General features: G+C 42.8%; 1 protein-coding gene across 1 annotated transcript in view; it reads right to left on the bottom strand.

Annotated features, from left to right (window-relative positions):
- Ppp3r1 (protein phosphatase 3, regulatory subunit B, alpha isoform (calcineurin B, type I)) overlaps positions 1-1,798 on the bottom strand; it is a 41,083-nt gene extending 39,285 nt beyond the window's left edge. Inside the window, exon 1 of the mRNA NM_024459.2 lies at positions 1,554-1,798. Within this exon, the coding sequence (NP_077779.2) occupies positions 1,554-1,556 (3 nt within the window). The 5' untranslated portion in view covers positions 1,557-1,798. The remainder of the gene's footprint in view (positions 1-1,553) is intronic.
- Positions 1,799-21,402: the final 19,604 nt, after the last annotated feature.

Here is a 21,402-nt window from a genome sequence, read left to right as displayed (position 1 = left end):
AAAACAAACAAAAAAATATTAAGTGCCATTCCTAACTTCAAAGTATTACAACTCTATTGTGAACAGACACGATCTTTTTAAATGCTCTTCAATGGTGTAGAAAAGGCTAAGTTTTATAACCTTCAAGGAGCCAAATCATCTGAACAGCTTCCTAAATAAAGGAAAAAAAAAATCCTCTACATTCCAAAATCATGAACCACTTTAATAAAGCTGCCCCTCTAGTGGGTCTTAACGATGCCAGTAAACCCGATATTTCAAATAAAAGCTGACTTACTCGAATATTTAACCTCAGTTTCTCTGACCACCACCACCTAATCGGTTTTCAACTGCAGTAAACAATGCACATTTGAAGCACTTAAATCTTACATGCGAGGGGGTATTGTACAATTAAAGAGTCTAAGTATCACAAATCCGCCTGAAATTCTTTGATATGTACTGAAAAGATGTTTACAGTAAGTGTCACAATCCCGTATCCTGTTTAACTAAATGACATATAACTCGCAGTGCAGCTATGTTTGTCTGTGAACACAATTCTTGATTGCAAAGACGAAACGGAGGCCCAGTGAAGCTACAGAACCAGTAAGGTAACAAGCTAAAGGCGTCATAGATTTCTTGGCTATGGTGACAGGCAGGAGGCACACCCCTAGCGTCAGCCAGAAATACTACATGGTGAATTCCACCTACGGATTAATAGGAAAGTAAGGAAGGGAAAATTTAAATCGCCATCGTTCAAAAACAACTACCACAAGCACCGGAAAAACAGAAATAAAAATACTAAGAAAATATTAACAAACCAATATGAGCATTTCTCTAGGCCCGGTGTCTTAGCTAATATACACGCTGGCCCTTTCATGTTCACCAACGCAGAGAAAAGCGGCCTCGGGAAAAAAAAAAATCCCCTACGGTTGCAAACAGCAGAGAGATAAATGCGAAAACGAGCGAAGAAGGCAAGAAAGTGGAAGGATCCCTGCCAAGGCTCGCTGCTGGAAAATGCGGAGTGAGTGGGAGGAAGCACAACTCTGGAGAAGTGGGTCTTACATAAAGCGCCATTTGCCGCACACTATCATTTCCACCGGATTTCAGAAAACCCAACCTGGAAACCCATCTGGGGGCGGAAAGTGGGTTTCACGTGGAGGAGGGTAGCGAGGGCGCAGCCCCCCGGGACCGGGGTTCAGAAAAGGCCGAACGAGCCAGACAGGCGACGGGGCCGGGGTTGCGCGGAGGCCCACGGGCTTAGGAGCCCGGGGGCGGCGGCTCTGTGGGCGCCCGGAGGCCCAGGGTCGTGCGGAGGGCGGGGGCGGCGAATCTCGGGGAGCGCGGAGACGTCCGGCGTTTGCAGGGGGCCGGGGGGCGCGCGGAGGCCCGGAGGAGGCGCGCAGGGGCTGGGGGGCTTGCAAGGGCCTTGCAGCGGCCCGGGAGCGCGCAGAGCCGGGGGCCGCGCAAGTAGCCGAGGACTTGAAACCCAGCACCTGCACCCTCCAGGCCTCTGGAATTTTCTATCCGAGAGGACGCCCCGGGCCCTCCCTCGCGCGACCGGGGAACCGAGGTCTCACCATCTTGCTCGGCGGGCGGCGCTGGCGGCGGCTGTAGGATCCTCGGGACGCGGCGACGGCGGCTTTGCTGTCCGGCGCCGGGCGGGGTGCAACGGGGCCTGGGCCCGGAGCGAGGCGGGCGGAGTCCCGGTTGGAGATGCGTCGGCGGGAGGAGAGGGTTGCAGCCTCACGCTCACAGGCGGCCCCGACTCGTTGCAGCGGCTCGCGCTGACCGCAACCTCAAGGCACGGAACAGGGCGCGCAGAGGGCGGAGCGAGCGCGGGGCGGGGCGGGGCGGAGCCTGCGGGAGGCTGACATCCGGGAACCCGCGCCCTGCCGTGCACACGCTCTCCAACCGGATTGCTCGCAGAGCCCCGCTAGCGCTCCGCCAGCGCTTTTTGCGTACCGTGCGCCGGGGGACATGGAGATGGGGGGGCAGACGTCTTGACGTTGGGAGAGCCGCGCTTCCTGTCATGTGACCGAAGGAAGGCCGGCAGGAGGAAGACTCCTGGGAGGAGAAAATGGGGAGAATGACAGGACCTGCCACAGGGCTGTGTCGCTCTTGGGGGGTGACACCATGTCACTATGGCGAGGCACGGGCAAGTCTACACTGTGGAGTCAAGCGCGCAGTTGGAAAAATAGGAGAAGCAAAGCTAGCTGCAGCTTAGGTCCTGGGAGCCACTGACAAGAGTGGGGGATTGCTTCCCACTCCAACAGACACTACCTCTAGGTTGCCCTGCAGCTGGTGCAGAAAGAAGCCTTTAAGAGAAATACTACGAGACAGACTGCCCTGTTGTCCATGTAGTAAGGGTATGTCCGTAATGGTGGCAGTTGCCTTACTATAGAAGTGAAACTACAGTAGGTAATAAAGTCCATGGAAAGAAGTTATATTTAAGAGGAAAAGATAAGTTGGTAGGAGAGATGTGATAAAGATAACGTATTTATGTTATTTATTTTAGTCAGGTTTTGAATAGATAGAAAATAAAGGTCAGGGTATGTCCTGCTCTACCTGTTTCATCTTCTGTAAGTGTAGATTATTTTTTAGCTTTTGAGAGACGAGCTTTGACTCCACTTTGAGGATGGGGGATGCCTGCACCGGAGGGGACACGAATGCTACTTACCATGTATCCAGTTCCACTCACAGACTGAAAATGCCTTATAGCTTGGCGTTGAAAGGGTGGCACCCTATGAATTTATCAGGGTAAACTGTAACAGCGCATAGGTTTGTTACAATTGTTTGGGAAACCAGGCACAAGAACGTGGTAGGCACATCATACCAAGAAAAGGGTGCAACGTCCTCACCTGGACTCCATAAAGAGATAGACATCTAGCACTGTGATGGCAACAACCCCTACCAATCTATCATCCGACCATCCTGATAGGCAAAGAACACTTGACTGCCCCTGAGGCTTGAACTCAGTTAAGTCCTCACTGTTGACAAGGTTTGGTCAACTGTCCATCTTTCTATTCCTCCAGCTGTACCATCCATCCATCCCTTCATCTGGACCTACATTTGGCTCTTAGGCCTCTACAGCTGAACTCAACTCTATAGCTTCCCATTTAAACCATTGACACTCCCAACAGCCTGCTCCAGCATCTTTCCTAAAGCCAAGGTGTTTATTTAGTATCAAAACAAACTACATTTCTGATGGCCAGGCAGTGGGGTTGCATGCCTTTAATCCCAGTACTTGTAAGAGAGAAGCAGGCAGATCTCTGTGAGTTCAAGGCCAGCCTGGTATTCAAAGTGAGTCCAGGACAGCAAGGACTCTGTTACACAGAGAAACCCTGTCTCAACAAACAAACAAAAAAACCTACATGTCTATCATACCAATAAAACCTTGTGAACTCTGTTGTGTCCTCTTGCTTTTTGCAGCTGTTCTGTAATTGATGTTTATACAGATATATTTATTGCATGATCTGAGAGTAGATGATATGATTACAAGATAAGCCTGAGTGTTTGCCTCAGCAATATTTGGCAGATAACTGCCATTGAAACCACAAAGTCTGATGAATTTTTTTCAATAAATGAAGACCTTGTGGAAAGACACAAATGTGTTTGTCTCTATTTCTGGCACAGTATGTTAATGATTGTACTGGCTGGTTTTCTGTGTCAACTTAACACAAGCTGGAGTTATCACAGAGAAAGGAGTTTCAGTTGGGGAAGTGCTTCCATGAGATCTAGCTGTGGGGCATTTTCTCAATTAGTGATCAAGGGGGAAGGGCCCCTTGTGGGTAGGACCATCTCTGGCCTGGTAGTCTTGAGTTCTATAAGAGAGCAGGCTGAGCAAGCCAAGGGTGGCAAACCAGTAAAGAACATCCCTCCATGGCCTCTGCATCAGCTCCTGCTTCCTGACCTGCTTGAGTTCCAGTCCTGACTTCCTTGGTGATGAACAGCAGTATGGAAGTGTAAGCTGAATAAACCCTTTTCTCCCCAACTTGCTTCTTGGTCATGATATTTGTGAAGGAATAGAAACTGACTAAGACAAATTGGTACCAGGAGTGGGGTATTCCTGTGACAACCTGACCATGTTTTGGGGGAGGACTGTGGAAGGACTTTGGAATTTTGGGCCAGAAGATCTGTTCGGTGTTATGAGCTCTGTCGAATGTTGTGTAGGAGCTTGGAAGATAATGTTGAGAACAATGCAGAAGATGGAGGCCTGGCTTGTGAAATTTTGGAGGGAAGATTAAAGACTCTTATCAGGGCCATTGAGGTGACATCTTCTGGGAAGTGTTTTCTGAGAGCACAGAGGCTGTGTTCCAGAGATAGCCATGGTTGTACCTTGTGCTGTGGCTGGACTTAGTAATATGTAAGAATTACCCAGGTGGTAGTGGTTTTGAAGGCATGAAGAGGTCATGCAGAGCAGCTGAGGCTCAGCACTGTGAGAGGCCATGGAAGGCCATTGGTGAAGGTGCAGCCTCAGTTGCAATTGATGGCCCAGGACTGAAGGGGTCATGAAAAGGAGTTGAGGCTTGGCACCATGAAGAGAGTCTATGAGAGGCTATTGTTGAAGCCAAGTTACAGTGGAAGACAGCAGCATTTTGGAGATGCCAGTACCATGAGATGACTACCAAGAACAGCAGCAGCAGTGGAGTACAGGCAGCTGGAGCCTAGAACACAAATTGTGTGCTACAAAGGGCATGGCTGGAGAAGTTACCCAAGCCCTTGGAGGAGCCCAGAAGATCGTGAGTTGGATCCCAGACATTGGATGGTTGGAGATTGAATTTTGCTTTTGATTGTGACTGTGCCATGATATTTTCCCTCTTAAAGGGGAGTTTTTTAGTGAAGCCCACAGTTAAGAGACTTTGAATTTTAAAGTACTTTGAATTTTAAAAGATACTGGATATTTTAAAAGGATTGAACTTTTAATATGAAAAGACTGTGGAACTTTTAAAGTTATTTAGATCTTGGGGATGAGTAAGAAGGTAAGGGTTGAGGCTTACTAGTGATGTGTTTGTGTGTCAAGTTGACAAGGGGTCAATTGTGCTGGCTGGTTTTGTGTCAACTTGACACAAGCTGGAGTTATGACAGAGAAAGGAGCTTCAGTTGGTGAAATGCCTCCATGAGATACAACTGTAAGGCATTTTTTCAATTAGTGATCAAGGGGGAGAGGCCCCTTGTGGGTGGGACCATCTCTGGGCTGGTAGTCTTGAGTTCTATAAGAGAGCAGGCTGAGCAAGCCAGGGGAGGCAAACCAGCAAGAAACATCCCTCCATGGCCTCTGCATCAGCTCCTGCTTCCTGACCTGCTTGAATTCCAGTCCTAACTTCCTTGGTGATGAACAGCAGTATGGAAGTGTAAGCTGAATAAACCTTTTCCTCCCCAACTGCTTCTTGGTCATGATGTTTTTGCAGGAATAGAAACTCTGACTAAGACAATTATGCATAGCATCCAGACATTAGTAGGTTTGAGGGTACTCAAGGAAGTATTCTTTGTCAAAATCAACTTGGGTCTCACCTGTAGTCGCTCTGTTAACACTAATTTCAGGAAAATGAATGTATTATAATTGCCCCTGCTTAGTATGTAAAATACCACATGACAAGGGAAATGGAGGTGCGGGATTTTGCTAAGGTTCACTAAAGGAAGATTGTTCCTGGTAAAGCACAGGTATTTAATAGATTTGTGGTTTTTATTTTTTAGTTCTTTTCAGTCTACTCTGTTACATGATTTTTAAATTTATTATTATTATTATTATCATTGTTGTTGTTGTAAAAAGAATAGGAACTGAGTTGACCTCTGATCCTGAGTGGAGACATGATGTCTGAACAGTCATGGGATTACTATCTTGCAAAAGTTTGCTTGTACTGAACAAAAACAAGCTATTATCTTCTTCTTTAAGAGTTAATTAAAATAGGTTAACCAATTACTTGGACATGAAAATGATCCTTGGGAAGCTGTCTGCTTCAGAAACTTTAAGGAGCATGACACACTTGTAAATGTGTTAATCGCAAGGACAGGAAATAGAAATGGGGTAGATTGTTTAAAGTAAGAGGACCCCAAAATTAACAATTTTCTTCTACATTGGAATTCAGAAATGTCTTTGGCTCTGTCCTACCCAGAGGCCAGAGATATCAGAAGTATTGGTGGGCTCCAAGTCCACGGTCTGGTTCCTCATGATTTTGGATTGTGTCCAGTGTCGGGGCAGCTACAGGAGAAGGTATTTGAAGCTTTGAGTCCCCGGGCTAGTTCTCTGGTAACACTAGAAAGATAAACATCAGATTTGTCACTCCTTGAGACCTGACCAAAAGAATACCTCAGGCTTTGACTAGAGACAAGACATTCTGATGCACTCTAAAGATTAGAGCGGTTTCATACTGTTATCGCCTCACTTAACAGTTCATTTATCTGGGCCAGTCAAACCTGGCCAAGAGGCTATCCCTCAAGAAAACCGGTTCACTTAACACCATGCTGAAGAGGTTGAAATAAATTACTTTGTAAATGAGATCATGAACTTCTCCCTCCCAGGAACCCTACCCTCAAAGAACCCCTTCTGAAGCTGCCTCCATGCAGCTCTAAGCCATCCATTTTCTAGGAACTCATTCAGAAAAGGATACCTTCCTTGTTGTTCTTTTCTACCTCTGAATTTCAGAAACTGGCCAAAGCCTACACTTGCTTTGTCTTGCATTTGGGCACTTTCTTTCTGTGAAGCTACCCTCCTTTTGCCTTATGACTGCTTGCTGATCTCCATTCCTAACTCAAAAGGCACGGCTCTCTTCCTCCTCTCCAACTCCCTCTTCTGATGAAGGCTTGAATAAGAATGGCACCCACAGGTTGATAGGTTAGAATGCTCAGGGTGCAGCAGTACTTGTTAGAGTAGGTGTGGCCTTGTTGGAGGAAGTGTGGACTTGGAAGTTTCAGAAGCCCAAGCCAACTCTCTCTTTCTGCTGTCTGTGGTTCCGGGTATAGACTCTCAGCTACTTCTCTGGTACCACTTCTGCTTGTGTACTGACATGCTTCTTGCCATGCTGCTAATAGACAAAACCTCTGAAACTCTAAGAAGCCCAATTAACTGCTTTCCTTCATAAGAGTTCCCATAGTCATAGTGTCTCTTCCCATAGTCATAGTGTCTCCTCACCACAATAAGTCACTGACTTAGAGAGAGAAGTTAGTACCAGGAGTCGGGTATTGCTGTAATAGGCTTTATGATGATGCTTGTCGGCACAATATGCACTTTAGGATTTTGGACTAATAAAGCAATTGAATGATTTAAGAAGGCTTAATGAGTCATAGAAGCATGGAAGATAGTGTTTCGGAGCACAATGTAGATTGTGACATCCTACCTCAACAGAGTTCAAAGGAGAAGAATATTAGTAAGTGTCCTAAAAGGCTTTCACAGAAGAGATTTCGAGACAGCCTAGTACTGACTCTATCATGTGGTTTGGTCACTCTTATGAAAAGCTGTAATGAAAAGGAGCAAGCTGAGCAAGGAAAAAATACAAAATGCATAGTGGGAGGTGAAAAGAAGCACCAGGAAGTGGAATGGAGCCAAGTCCTGTGCTCAAAAAGATGAAAATTTTAAAGAAAAGCCTGGTGCTAAATGGAATAAAGGGAGTGGTGGACTCAGGGCAAGACCCCAACCAGCTAAGCTTTCAGTTTGTAAAAAAGAAATACTCAAGCAGTGAAGGACACTAACAACAGAAATCTGATGTAAAAGTGATTGAAAAGAGGGCCCCATTCAACAGCAGAACTGGCAGCTTCAGTCATGTGGTTCTAGCTTTACAATCAAGACTGTAAGGAAGGAATTGCTGTCTCTTAAAAACTCTCCAAATAGAAAATTGTCCTTTTCCTCTTTCTTCTCTTCTCTTCTCTTCTCTTCTCTTCTCTTCTCTTCTCTTCTCTTCTCTTCTCTTCTCTTCTCTTCTCTTCTCTTCTCTTCTCTTCTCTTCTCTTCCTCTTCTCCTCTCCTCTCCTCTCCTCTCCTCTCCTCTCTTCTTCTTTCTCTTCTCTTCTCTTCTCTTCTCTTCTCTTCTCTTCTCTTCTCTTCTCTTCTCTTCTCTTCTCTTCTCTTCTCTTCCTTCCCTTCCCTTCCCTTCCCTTCCCTTCCCTTCCCTTCCCTTCCCTTCTCCTCTCCTCTCCTCCTCTTCCTCTTCCTCTTCTGTTGGGAGCCGCGCCCACATTCGCCGTTACAAGATGGCGCTGACAGCTGTGTTCTAAGTGGTAAACAAATAATCTGCGCATGTGCCAAGGGTATCTTATGACTACTTGTGCTCTGCCTTCCCCGTGACGTCAACTCGGCCGATGGGCTGCAGCCAATCAGGGAGTGACACGTCCGAGGCGAAGGAGAATGCTCCTTAAGAGGGACGGGGTTTCGTTTTCTCTCTCTCTTGCTTCTTGCTCTCTTGCTTCTTGCTCTCTTGCTTCTTGCACTCCTGCTCCTGAAGATGTAAGCAATAAAGTTTTGCCGCAGAAGATTCTGGTCTGTGGTGTTCTTCCTGGCCGGTCGTGAGAACGCGTCTAATAACACTCTTCTCTTCCTCTTCTCTTCCTCTTCTCTTCCTCCTCTCTTCCTCCTCTCTTCCTCCTCTCTTCCTCCTCTCTTCCTCCTCTCTTCCTCCTCTCCTCCTCTTTCTCCTCCTCTTTCTCCTCCTCTTTCTCCTCCTCTTTCTCCTCCTCTTTTCCTTCTCTTTTCCTTCTCTTTTCCTTCTCTTTTCCTTCTCTTTTCCTTCTCTTTTCCTTCTCTTCTCCTTCTCTTCTCCTTTCCTTCTCTTCTCCTTCTCTTCTCCTTCTCTCTCTTTTTCTTTCTTTCCCCCTCCCCTCCCCTCCCCCTCCCCTCCCTTCCCTCCCCTCCCCCTCCCCTCCCCCTCCCCTCCCCCTCCCCTCCCCAGCACTGAAAAGAAAAAGAGGTATAGTTTGAGTTCATGGGAAACCCCAAATTGAAGCTGGAAGTCACTTTAGGAAAAAAATAGAGATGTTGCAATCAACCTTGGGATAAGTTGGCCCTGAAATGTCCACTTCTATTCCTTATTCAGTGATGGAAGAAAGAAGCCAGAGATATGATTAGTACTGAGGGAAGAATAGAATTATAGGAGAAGAAAGCTTTAAACAACAGAGAGAAGGATGCTGGAAAGAAGGTGCTGGAGTAAGGGACACATGCTACTCTTTTGGAGGATCGGAGTTAGGTTCTTACCATCACACTGTGGCAGGCTCTCACTATCTGTAACTCCAACTCCCCAGAGTTCGATACCTGACACCACTGGCCCCTGAAGGCACCTCCATCCATGTGTACCACCCCTTCATACATGGATACACAATTCAAAAATAAAATAATTTTTAAAAGAAAGTGGGGAAAATATTTATAGCCATCTTTGACCATAAGCAACATTAGGTTTCAGTGTCTCCATGATTACCTCTAAATAGTAAGAAATTTCACAATACATTTTATTAGCTCTGCTTCATCAGCATCATAAAAACCTAGATGTTCCCTTGTGCTTGAAGGGTCATCACCGCCATTTATCTATATGGAATATCTGGGTTAAAGAAGAAATAGCCATTCTTGTTCTTTAAGATATTCCAGCTTATTATCCCTCCCAAATAGTCACCTTTATTCATGATTTTTACCCAACTAGAAATCATGTTTGATTTTATATGCTTGTAATACATAGAGAAAAAGGAGTCAGAACCATTTGCAGGGAATGTCTGTCTGTGGTACAGGTGTTGTCGACAGATTTAGAGGAAACACCAACTAAATAAAGCATATATCCCAGTCCAAGTACCCCAGACCTAATAATACCTTTGTACCTTTCTTTCACCAAAAATCAGGTTATAAAGTTCCCTCGAGAGTGGGTACTTATTTTGCCGGAAGTGGTCTTTGTCTTTTTTCTCAAAATTCTTTTCTGTAGGGAAGAAACACTTTGACTTAAAGTTCATCGCTTGTTCCACGGTGTGGCTGAGGAAGCCTTTCACGGTGCCAGAAGTGGCAAAGCAAATGGGGCATTCCCTCTGTACTCAGCAGCAAAGGATTCTGCTGGGTTCTAAATTCCACTCAAAACTCATTGTTCCATAGAAACCATTGCACAGAGCTGTCTCACAGACAGTGGGTTTCCTACAAAAGCCTACTTAGGCTATACAGTGGCAGATATTCCTTTTATTTGCTAAATGAAACTTGATGGTATAAATGATACTTTTAAAATATACATGAATTACCTGCGTATGGTGGTACACACCTTTAATCCATGAGGAGGCAAAGGCAGGTCAATGTCTGTGAGTTCAAGACCAGCCTAGTCTACATAGAGAGTTCCAATCCAGCCATAGTGAGACCTTGCCTCAAATAAATAATAAATGAATAATGAAATGTATGAATTTGACATGGCCATGGCCAGTCTGCTTCTTTAGATACTCCTAGCTGTTGTGTCTCTCTTAGCTACAGTAAATACTTTCTTCTGAACTATGGAGTGGTCATTTCTGTGGTTTCTTTACTGTATCCTCACTCACAGTCTTGGAAGAGTAAATACCAGGAAAAGACCTTGCTTGTGATTTAAAAGTGTATAGTTACTTTTCTTTTCACTATAATAAAAATTATTGATGAACACGTTTAAGGAAAGATGGGATCTTTTTGGTTCACGGATTGAGGGGATACTGTGTTGGCAGTGGGGACTTTGTACGAGAAGAAATCTGTGGTAGCAGAAAAAGCAGCCGTAATTGTTAAGTCAGACTGAAGGGAAAACTCTTGCTTTACACTGAGAAAGAGGAAAAGTATCCTAAGGCAAAGCCTCTTACGTTGGAGGCTCTGGCTTGTGACGATCAGATTTTATTTGAATGGAAGAAAGCCTACCCTAAATTGCTTCACTGCTTCTTAGAGACAACCGCCTAGGGAAGTGATTGCAAAGGATTGGCACACAAAAGCTCATACAGCAGTGGCCCAAGGGATACAAAGGAGCCATGTCTGGAGCTGGAAACATAACATGACAGTGTCATCCGGGAAACCACCTTTGTAGTCCTGGAGGATGCAACAGTTTCGGAAAGTAACTGAAAGTAAGCAGGCATTGTGTGGCCATTGTGTGAAACTGTGAATGTGAAGCCTGAGTTACAATGTAGATCCAAGGACATCAGAGAGCCACAGCAAGGAGCATTCACTGCTAGAAGCAGCAGGTAGGAAGTGAAGCTGGCCTAATAAAGACTGCAGCACTAGAGGGTCGAGGCTACCTAGACCGCTTGGAGCACAGCCCATTCTATTCTGAGTTCCAGATGCTGGAACACAGTGCTAGAGGGTTTAGTGTTTCTCCTGATGGATTTTTGTCTTCCTTTACTCACAATTATTCCTTGCTGTGCCTCAGCCGTTTAATTTTAGAATGGGAATGCCTATTCTGTGCCATTTTGTCAGTAGTCTAGAGCTTGTTCTTTATTTTATAGGAGCTCACAAAAAATTATTTTGAGTTTTGGATGGGATTGGATTTTTGGACTTTTGTACTGCTGAAATTGTTAAAAAACTACATAGACTTTTGAAGTCATATTTTATTTTACATTATTAAATTATGTAAAACGTTGGTAGAAAAGACTGGAAGGTTATGATTTAAAGTGATGTGTTTGGGATGGAAAGATAACTCATCAGATCAAGGTACTTACTGCCAAGCCTGACACCCCGAGTTCAATCCCTGAAACACACATGGTAGGAAGAGGAAATACACATGAGCATGCACACACACACACACACACACACACACACACACACACACACCATCTAAAAAGTTAAAATATTCCAGGACTCAGAAGGCAGCAGATGGATCTCTCTGTAAGTTCAAGACCAGCTTGGATCTCTGTCTCAAAAGCAAGCAAACAAATAATAAAAATTAAAATAATAATGGTAAAAAGAAAGTGATAGTTTGAGCATCATTATGTGGATTTGTGAACTCTAGGAAATCTGCAATCACTTAGGAGATGTGCCTCCAGATATGCCTGTGGGAATTTTCTTCTTTAGGTTAATTGAAATGGGAAGACCCTCCCACTGGAGGCGGTAGCATTCCCTAAGCTGCTGTCCTAGACTCCATAAAGAAGAGAACATAAGCAAAGCATAATTATTGCTCTCTGCTTCGTTGAATATTTTTTTAAGTTTTATGCGTTATATTTTGTTCTTTGTTGTTGTTGTTGTTTTTCTTCTTACTTTTTTCTTTTGTGCATTATATTTTGATCATGGTCTTCCCTCTCCAGCAGCTGCTCTCTGCTAACTGTGGTTGCAATATGACCAGTGGAGTACAGCTCCTGCTCTATTTCCCTAGCATGATGGGCTTTATGCATCTCGAGATGTGGAACAAAGCGAGTTGTTTCTTTAAGTTGCCTTTATCCAGGTATTTCATCATAGTAGAAAAAAGTAACTAAGTCATCTTCCGTTTTAGCTCTTTAGGCTTTACCCATTGTATTGCTTCTTTTAAGCTGATGTGATAAGATACCTTAACAAAGCCAACTTAAGAAAGAAGGAGTTCATTTTATATTTCCATCATGACAGAATCCATCACGGTGGAAAAGGCATGGCATGACAGTGATCCGGAAGCTGGCTGTTAATAATGGTATCCACATCCAGGAAGGAGAGAGTGAGGTAACAGAAAGTGAAGTGGGGTGAGGCTATTAACTTAAAAGTCTGCCTCCAGCGACATACTTCTTCCAGCAAAGTTGAACCTCCTAAAGGTTCTAGTCTATATCTCACCCAAACAGTAACACCAGCTGGGGAGCCAAGTACTTAAACACGTGAGCTTATGGAGGATGGGGCATTCCTCATTCAACCCTCTATAACTGCATTTAATCCACAGCCATGGTGTGTGTGTGCGTGTGTGTGTGCATGTGTGTGTGCACATGTGTGTGTGTGTGCATGTGTGTGTGTGTGTACACATGTGTGTGTGTGTGCACATGTGTGTGTGTGTTACAATCTAGCATATGTACATGAGAAAGAACATGTACTTTGTTTGTCTTCTGTGTGTGGGTTACCTCACTTAATATAATTTCCTGACCCACCTATTTTCCTGAGTTTTTTCATTTTTTTCTTTGCAGTTGAGTAAAATTCCATTGTGTATGCACCACTTTTTGAAATTTCCATCTGTCTCTTGATGGACATCTGGGATGCTTCCATTTCTGCACTATTTTGAATAGAGCAGTAACACATAGACGTGCTACTATCTCCGCAGGTAGCATATCTTCGGGTGCATGCTCAGGACTGGAAGAGCTGAGTCATACAGCATTTCTATTTTTATTTTTTTAGAGACCAAAACCAAACCAAAACAACTGGATTCCACGAAGCACTGAAAATAGCAATAACAGTGAATTTACCCAAGAGAAAGAGGTTAGATTTATTTGGACACTGCAGACAACAAAAGTACTTAAGTGTGATTGTACTGTCTGCAGTGCTGGAAGAATCCTTAGATATGATTGAGCAAGATTTACTGTGATACTGCTGAATAAAATAAAAAGTAAAATATTGATCACCACAATGCATTGCAGTTTGCTATTTATTGTTTACCTTTCTTGACGTTACAGAAGTAACAACTTTTGTATGTCTGGGAAACCTAGAATCGCGTGACTATATCTCATATTTTGACTTTTTCTTTTTCTTTTTCTTTTTCTTTTTCTTTTCTCTTTCTTTCTTTCTTTCTTTCTTTCTTTCTTTCTTTCTTTCTTTCTTTCTTTCTTTCTTTCTTTCTTTCTTTTGAGACAGGGTTTCTCTGTATAGCCCTGGCTGTCCTGGAACTCACTTTGTACACCAGGCTGGCCTCGAACTCAGAAATGCGCCTGCCTCTGCCTCCTGAGTGCTGGGACTAAAGGCGTGTGCCACCACACCCAGCTGACATTTTCTAAATAGTGTGGCAACATAAGACATTCTCAATGGTACAGTGTTAAAAAGAGATTACGTAAGATGAAATGTATTTTGCAGTAGAATTTGTTACACTTAAATTTGTAAATATTGAAAGCTTAATGGATAATTTCTATGTGGAATAAGGCCTCTCATCCATAAGGTTATTAGAGCTATTGGGGGATTAAGAAGAGGCACACAATAAGGTGATGCCCCCCCCCTTAGTGTGTGTGTGTGTGTGTGTGTGTGTGTGTGTGTGTGTGTGTACACTGGAGGACAACCTTGAGTGCCATTCTTGATCACTTTTTACATGGTTTGAGACAGAGTCTCTCGTTGGCCTGGAGATTCAACAATTAGGCTAGATTGCTTTGCCTCCAAATGGAGAAGAGGGAAGAGATATCTGCTGTTACTGAGGGGCAACAGGCAATTAGTCATTAACAGGCTGCTTGCGAGACAAGACTGGAGGACATCAAAGAGGAGCTGCAGAGGCTGAGGGAAGCTCAGCGTACTTCACAGCCAACCCTAGTGACCTCCAGCTGTTTTGCCATGACCTACCTGTGCTGTGGTGACAATGCACTTGGCTAATATCCCTGGCTACCTGGTTCCTGCTGCAATTAGTGACCTGGGACACCCTAACAAGAAGCACAGAGAAGTTGTCCTCTCATAGAAATTCTAGGGAGGCAAAAACACAGAAACCACTGTGCAGCTTCAAGTACAGAAGAAAGCAATTTAAATCTGCAGGGACTCCTGGAGGTGGCCTGGGTCTGAGGATATTAGGATGTGGGCTTCGTGGCCTAGGTGGAGTAGTCTTCCCACTACTTTGTCTGTGGACATTCTGCTGTTTGTCGCCTCATCAGAATGAACTTTGACAAGGCAGCCTGGGGCCCTCAAGGCCTTAGCACTACCAAGATGCCACCTTGCCCATGAGCAGAACAAAGCCATGCCCCATTCCCTACCTTCCACAACAAGGAAGAGAAGGAGGATGAAAATGAGTAAGGATAGAAGGAAGGGAAGAGAGCAAAAATGAAGAGAGGAAACAAAGTAAGGTCCAATTGTGCAGTTTCATTAGCTTTTTATAGAGAAGAAAGGTCAGATCAGGTCATGGAGACAGATTCATAGTCACAAACGCACTGTTTTCTCATTTAGAATGTTTGGGCCATATATAGAAATAGCAGAAATATACTTTTCTGTTGTTTCCTAACCTAACGTCCCTCTTCATTAGATTATACCACGTATAGTTTGTAATGTAGACACTTCTCAAGTAGCAATTTTGTTTACATGAGCCTACGGTACACTGGTCACAGATGTGTAAGGAAGCAGTTTTGTTTATTTGTTTGTTTTTGAGAAAGGGTCTCATGTACAATGTAAAATCTCGGGACTGCCCTAAACTCACTATGTAGCTGAGGATGACCTTCAACTATGGATCTTTCTGCCTCTACTTTACCCCTAATGGGATTACAGGCATGTGTTGCTATGTCTGACATAAGAAAGTGAATTTTTAAACCATCTTTTAAATATTTAACTATAGACATGTTATGGATCTATTGTTTGAACATTTAGTCCTCCATAATGTCATTTTATTACTATATCGTATACTTGGAAGGTTTTTTTCTTTTGAACAGGGTCTCATGTAGGCCAGGTGAGCTTTAAACTTGTTATTTGACCTTCAGTTCGTGATCCTCCTGCAGCATCTCTCAAGTGCTGGATTATAGGTATGAAGTACTCCGCTCAACTGGCATTTGGATCTACATGAAGTAAGTTATTAAAATACAAAGTGGGGAAGCATAGCTGTGTAAAGGAGAATCTGAGGCAGAAACACTTGGGCACACATGTGTGCACACATGTGGAGACAGGTGACAAGCTCAGGTGTTATTTATTTTCAGGCACCATCATGTTGTTTTTTGAAATGAGTCTCCTAGTGGCTTGGAAAATATCAATTAGCCTAGGCTGGCGGGCCAGCAAGTGCTAGTGACCCGCCTGTATCTGCCTTCCCATACTGGAGTTATAAGCATGCACTACCATGCCTGGCTTCATATTTATTTAAACATAGGCTAAAAGTCATGGTTGAAGACCCTGGCTATGAGCCCCAGAGCACAAATTTGGGTCACAGAGACTTGATATCATAAAATGTATTGCCATTTTGAGTTGTGTGTTTCAAAATTATCATTTTTTTCTTCTTCTTTTTTCATTTTCTTTTTTTTTTTTCTTTTTTGGTACTGAGGATGGAACCCAGGGTGTTATTCATGAACGTTAGGTAAGTTCTCTACCACTGAGCTAAGTCCTTACTGCTTGAATGCTTGAATTTCATTTGAGTTCTTGAATTGAATTAAATTTCTTAAATGCTCCACAGTCTCCAAAAGTGACATTTTATGCATATGCTGCTCTGTCTCCTGTATATAGATTGAATAAAACACCACAATATTGTCCTTAGAATTACACATTAATCCCAGCACTTGGAGAAGGGGAGCAGAGGCCATAGAAAGAATTACAGCAAATTCAAAAACACACAGTCTACATGGCAAGTTGAGGCTGGCAAATACTACAAAGTAAGACACTACCTCATCCACACCCCAGGATAAAAGAGTCACACAATTAAGAATGTGATAATTGTTGGACAATGTGTAATTAAAGAGGAGCAATGAATGGACCTGATTTTATAGGACAGAAAATAATGCACTTACCATATCTTATAATTATAGATATTAATATATATTTACTGGCATGAGTTGCTATAGTGAGTTTACTATAGGAAGAATTCTCAGAAGTAGTTATAGAGGGGCTAAGAATGTATCTCAGAGGGTCAGGAACTGAACTAGTAAGCATGAAGTCTTGGGTTCCATTCCCAACATCACATAAAATGGGGCACATGACAGTGCATACTTGTAGTCCAGTCACCCTGGGGGTGGAAGCAGACGGATCACTCGTGTAATGTTATCCTCAGCTACATATTTAGCTAGAGGCCAGCCTGGGCTATATGAGACCTCTTGGGAACCAGGCTGACTCAGAATTTTCTCAGAGGTCCCGATGAAAGTACCAAAGAAACCTAGATCTGTGTCCTTGACCATGGGTAGACTTGGCAAGGTCCAATCTGGGGCTGGGGCCAGAGCCACCAACGGAGTTAAGGTTTTAGTTCTTAGGAACTTGTCTCCCCCTACTCTTACCTGAAGAGACCAGAGTTTTCAGCCTCAGACTGTGTGTGCTCAGTCAGGTACACTTGAGACATTCTTTGTCCCCATTGTTTAATTGATTAACTTCCTTACTATGTCATCATATTTTATGATGGTTTTCTGGTGACTGTCCCATAACTTCCACCCCAAATAGCATATAAGAGGCTGTATTTCTTAATAAACTAGCTTAGCATAAGCCATCTGCTTGCACAAGATGCCTGGCCCCAACTTTCCTGTATTCTTTGTTTTTTTTCATCCTCAATTCTCTGCCTTAGAACTGAAGAGCAACCCGATGGTTCAGGTCAGACACCTTACATCAAAATCTTACATAAAAAAGTTTATAAATAGTGGGTGAAGATCAATCCTAAGCATCTTTAAACGGGGATTTAATATTTTAACAACCATTCTCAAACCTGTTTTCCTGTTCAGCTTTCCTGAATGAATGTGTTTTGATTAAAGACATTAATTGTTTAGTCAAAATGAAAATGACTAAGTCTTGAAGCAGTTCAAGACTTGAGACTGCTATCCTCCTGTGCATTCAGCCTGTTTGTTTAACCTGCTCTTAAGACAACAATGTAACAGTCAACCTTACTAGCCTGGGATTTCCCATGCGATCACCCACCCTTTACAACCTAAGATGATGCATTGCTGTCATCTTAAGTTATATGCTCTTCCATGCCCTGATCCAGATAATGTATGCTTATCATTTGCTGAAAGTATCAAATACAGTGGTTGGAAGCAACTTCCTAAAAATCTACCATAAAGCACCAAAGAAACCATTTAGGGGTTATTAACTGAAAAACAATGATGTTTGCTCTCTGAGACAGTTGGGATCAGTTGGAGTCAATGACAATCTTGTAAAACTCTGTTAGAGATTTCTGTAAGTATCTCATCCTTCCCCCATGTGATATATTCTATGTTGTTCAATAAAGAAAAAGAAAAAAAGATACAGAGAATGCTAATTCAATCCTATAATGGTAAATGTTTTAGTTAGGATTTGCATTGCTGTGAAGAGACACCATGACCAAGTCAACTCTTATAAAGATCAACATTTAATTGAAGCCAGCTTACAGGTTCTGAGGTTCAGTCCATTATCATCATTGCAATAAGCATGGCAGCATGCAGGCAGGCATGGCGCTGGAGCTGCTGAGAGTTCTACATCTTGTTCTGAGAGCAACCAGAAGACTGTCTTCCAGGCAGCTAGGATGAGGGTCTCAAAGACCATCCCTACAGTGACATACTTCCTCCAATAAGGCCATACCTCCTAATATTTCTACTCCCTGGGCCAAGCATATTCAAACACATGAGTCTATGGGTCCAAACCTATTCAGACCACTACAGTAACCAATCCTATATTTGTGAATATATGTTCTCTTTCCCTAGAATATATGTATCATTAAATGAAAACCTTAGTGCCAGACCTGGGATACCCTCAACCAGTTATTAGTCAGGGAGACCCCCAGAAATATCCAAAACAACACAGCCTATTTTATTGCTCATACCTGTGCACCACAAGTAGATGCTAAGATCCTAATGATGACTTTCTGGAGAAATAACTCATCAGTTACATAGAGAAATCAAACTGAAGAAAGCTAGTCTGAAAACTTACTTTCATTAACCCACTTTCACAGTTCTGGAAGGTGTTATGCAGGCCATTGGAAGAGAAAAATCATCAATGAAGCAATATTGCCCTGTGGAAAAGCCTGAATGCTATACTTGACTTTCTAGGCAAGATGTTCACAGTAGTACAGTAATGGAATGAATGTTGGATTGTAAACCCACACCACAGCAGGAAGTCTGTGCATTGTGTTATAAACTTGGTCAAAAGTCCAGGACTAGGAAGGTCGTAAGACCTGGGATAGAAATCTACTACTATTGTCTTGTTAAATAGACTTGTCCAACTGTCTCCTAAATATTTATGCTTATAAACATAGATTATTATTGTCCTTAACTTTAGCCAGAGAATCTTCTCTCTGTAGTAGCTAGAAGTTAACACAGAGACTCATAGCTGGCCAAAGTGCTGAGACCAAGTGACTGAGAAAGACTTAGGCTTAAGTGGGACATCTATATCACATCTACCCCCACCCTCACCCTTACCTCCAGAGCTCAGGGAACATAATGGAATTGAAGGAAGAAACAAAGGTAAAAGCTGGCAGATGGGCAGAAGTGCTGGGAAATGCTGACTTCTGGACATGACACAACCATTGAACCCACAAACTCACTGCAACTGTGTTTAGCTGCACAAGACTTATGAAAGATCAAGCAATCAAGAACAATATTCCAGCAAGCAATGCTAATGGACTGTGTAGGTTCCACAGACCAAAAATCAAGCAACAAGAAAAGAAAAGAAAAGAAAAGAAAAGGAAAGAAGAGAAGAGAAGAGAAGAGAAGAGAAGAGAAGAGAAGAGAAGAGAAGAGAAAAGACATAAGGTAGGAAGAGAGGTATGTTGGGGGTTTCTGAGAGGAATGGAATGGGATGAGTTTGGGGGTGGAAATGATCAGGGCATGGAAGAGCATATAACTTAAGATGACAGCAGTGCATCATCTTAGGTTGTAAAGGGTGATTGCACGGGAAATCCCAGGCTAGTAAGGTTGACTGTTACATTGTTGTCTTAAGAGCAGGTTAAACAAACAGGCTGAATGCACAGAGGAGGATAACAGTCTCAAGTCTTGAGCTGCTTCAAGATGTGTTATTAACTTTGGTTCAGAGGCCAAGCAAAAGTTCCAGTCTCATATACTATAAGAATATAACAGGTATCTATAGAAAATCACATCACCACAATATTGGCTGCATGTTTGTCATATGTAGCATTTCCATGTTGAGACATCTTCCTTCTGTTCTGGACTTCTTCAGAACTTTTAATGTGACAAGATGCTGGAGTCTGTCTAAATGCCTTTTCTGCATCTATGGAGATGACCCTGTGTTTCTATTCTGGAGTCTCTTGAGATAATTTGCAACATTGATTGGTTTAGGTGAAGGCAGCCTTTCCTGAGGCTCTGGAGTAAACTCAAGTTGATCATAGTCGCATTCTCGAACTCAGTTTGCAAGCTCTGGGGAAGTTTTAATGCCCACATGTCTCCTAGATGTCTCTTTAAGTTTTATTTACCTATAAGTATATTTGAAAAGGAAGGTTCAGCCTCCAGGACACTGGTCCATGTGACTTAGCTGATTAAGATGAGGTTCTGAAGTAGAACAGTTAAGAAGAGGCTCTGAGAGACGCTAGGAGGAGGCTGGGGAGAGCTGGACTTGACCCTGTCTGGAGAGTCTCCTGCGTTGAGGAGCACTCGTGGAGCAGAAGTTCTGGTGCTTAATCTTTACCTAGTGGGAGACTGTAATTTTATAGACAAGAAAAATGCGCCCCACAAAGGGATTATGTTTTAAAGTAATGTATTTCCTGATTGTCTTTTGAGACAGGGTCTCGTGTAGCCCAGGCTGTCTTCAAACTCACTGTGTAGCCAAGGGTGGCCTTGAACTCTTGAACCCCCTAGTTCTACCTCCCAAGTGCTGTGATACAGACATGTGTTTGTATGCCCAGCTGTATGTATTAATTTAAAGCCATTTTTTTAACATTCAAATTCTCTTAACAACATTTATAGCCTACTAAGCAACTGAAACCCTTTATTTGCCAGAGACAATATTCCAGCAAGCAATGCTTATGGACTCTGTAGGTTCCACAGAACTGAAAAACAAATAGCAGCAAAAGAAAAGAAGAGAAAACAAAAAGATAACGTAGGAAGAAGGCTGTGCTCAGAGGAGCGGAATGGGATGAGTTTGTGGGTGGACATGATCAAAATACATTATTTATATGTATGAAATTGTCAACTGATAAGAGATATTTTATTTGAAAACATTACAAGAGCAAAGTGATTTTATAAGATAAAAATCCTTATCAAATATTCCTTACTCATAAATTACTTATATTCCTGGACATAAGATAAAGCCTTCCAAGACTGCATTCAATGAAGCCTTTTTCAGTTTCAAAAGACCCTTATTTCCACTCTGATGATGTAGCCATTAGAATTCTGCCGAGAGCATTTTGTTTTAGAAAAAGAAAAGCCATTAGTAGATTAAACCGGGATGTTTTAAGAGATTCTTTGGCGTAGAAATAACTTACCATGTCCAGAGTGTTAAGAGAAATAGGGACATATGGGAGGAACTTGAAAACGTTCAAAAACAAAATCTGATATGTGTGTATGTAGTATTACACATGCATGTACATAGATGTAATCACCAGCGATAGAGAACATGCTAAAATTTTATGTCATTGTTGGAGGTAGCTAGAGGTTTTTGTCCTTATTTACTTACAGTACACTGTGAAAAATAAGTGTAAAAAATCAAACCCGCAACCTAATCAACCAGTGTCTGTGGAGGAATTAAATTTTTTTTTTAATTTTACGTTTATTTATTTTATTTCTATGTGTATGGTGTTT

The sequence above is a fragment of the Mus musculus genome, chromosome 11 (genome assembly GCF_000001635.26).
Source record: "Mus musculus strain C57BL/6J chromosome 11, GRCm38.p6 C57BL/6J".
Classification (NCBI taxonomy): Eukaryota; Metazoa; Chordata; class Mammalia; order Rodentia; family Muridae; genus Mus; species Mus musculus.
The sequence above is the reverse complement of the archived record's forward strand: the minus strand, read 5'-3'. Positions and strand labels throughout refer to the sequence as shown.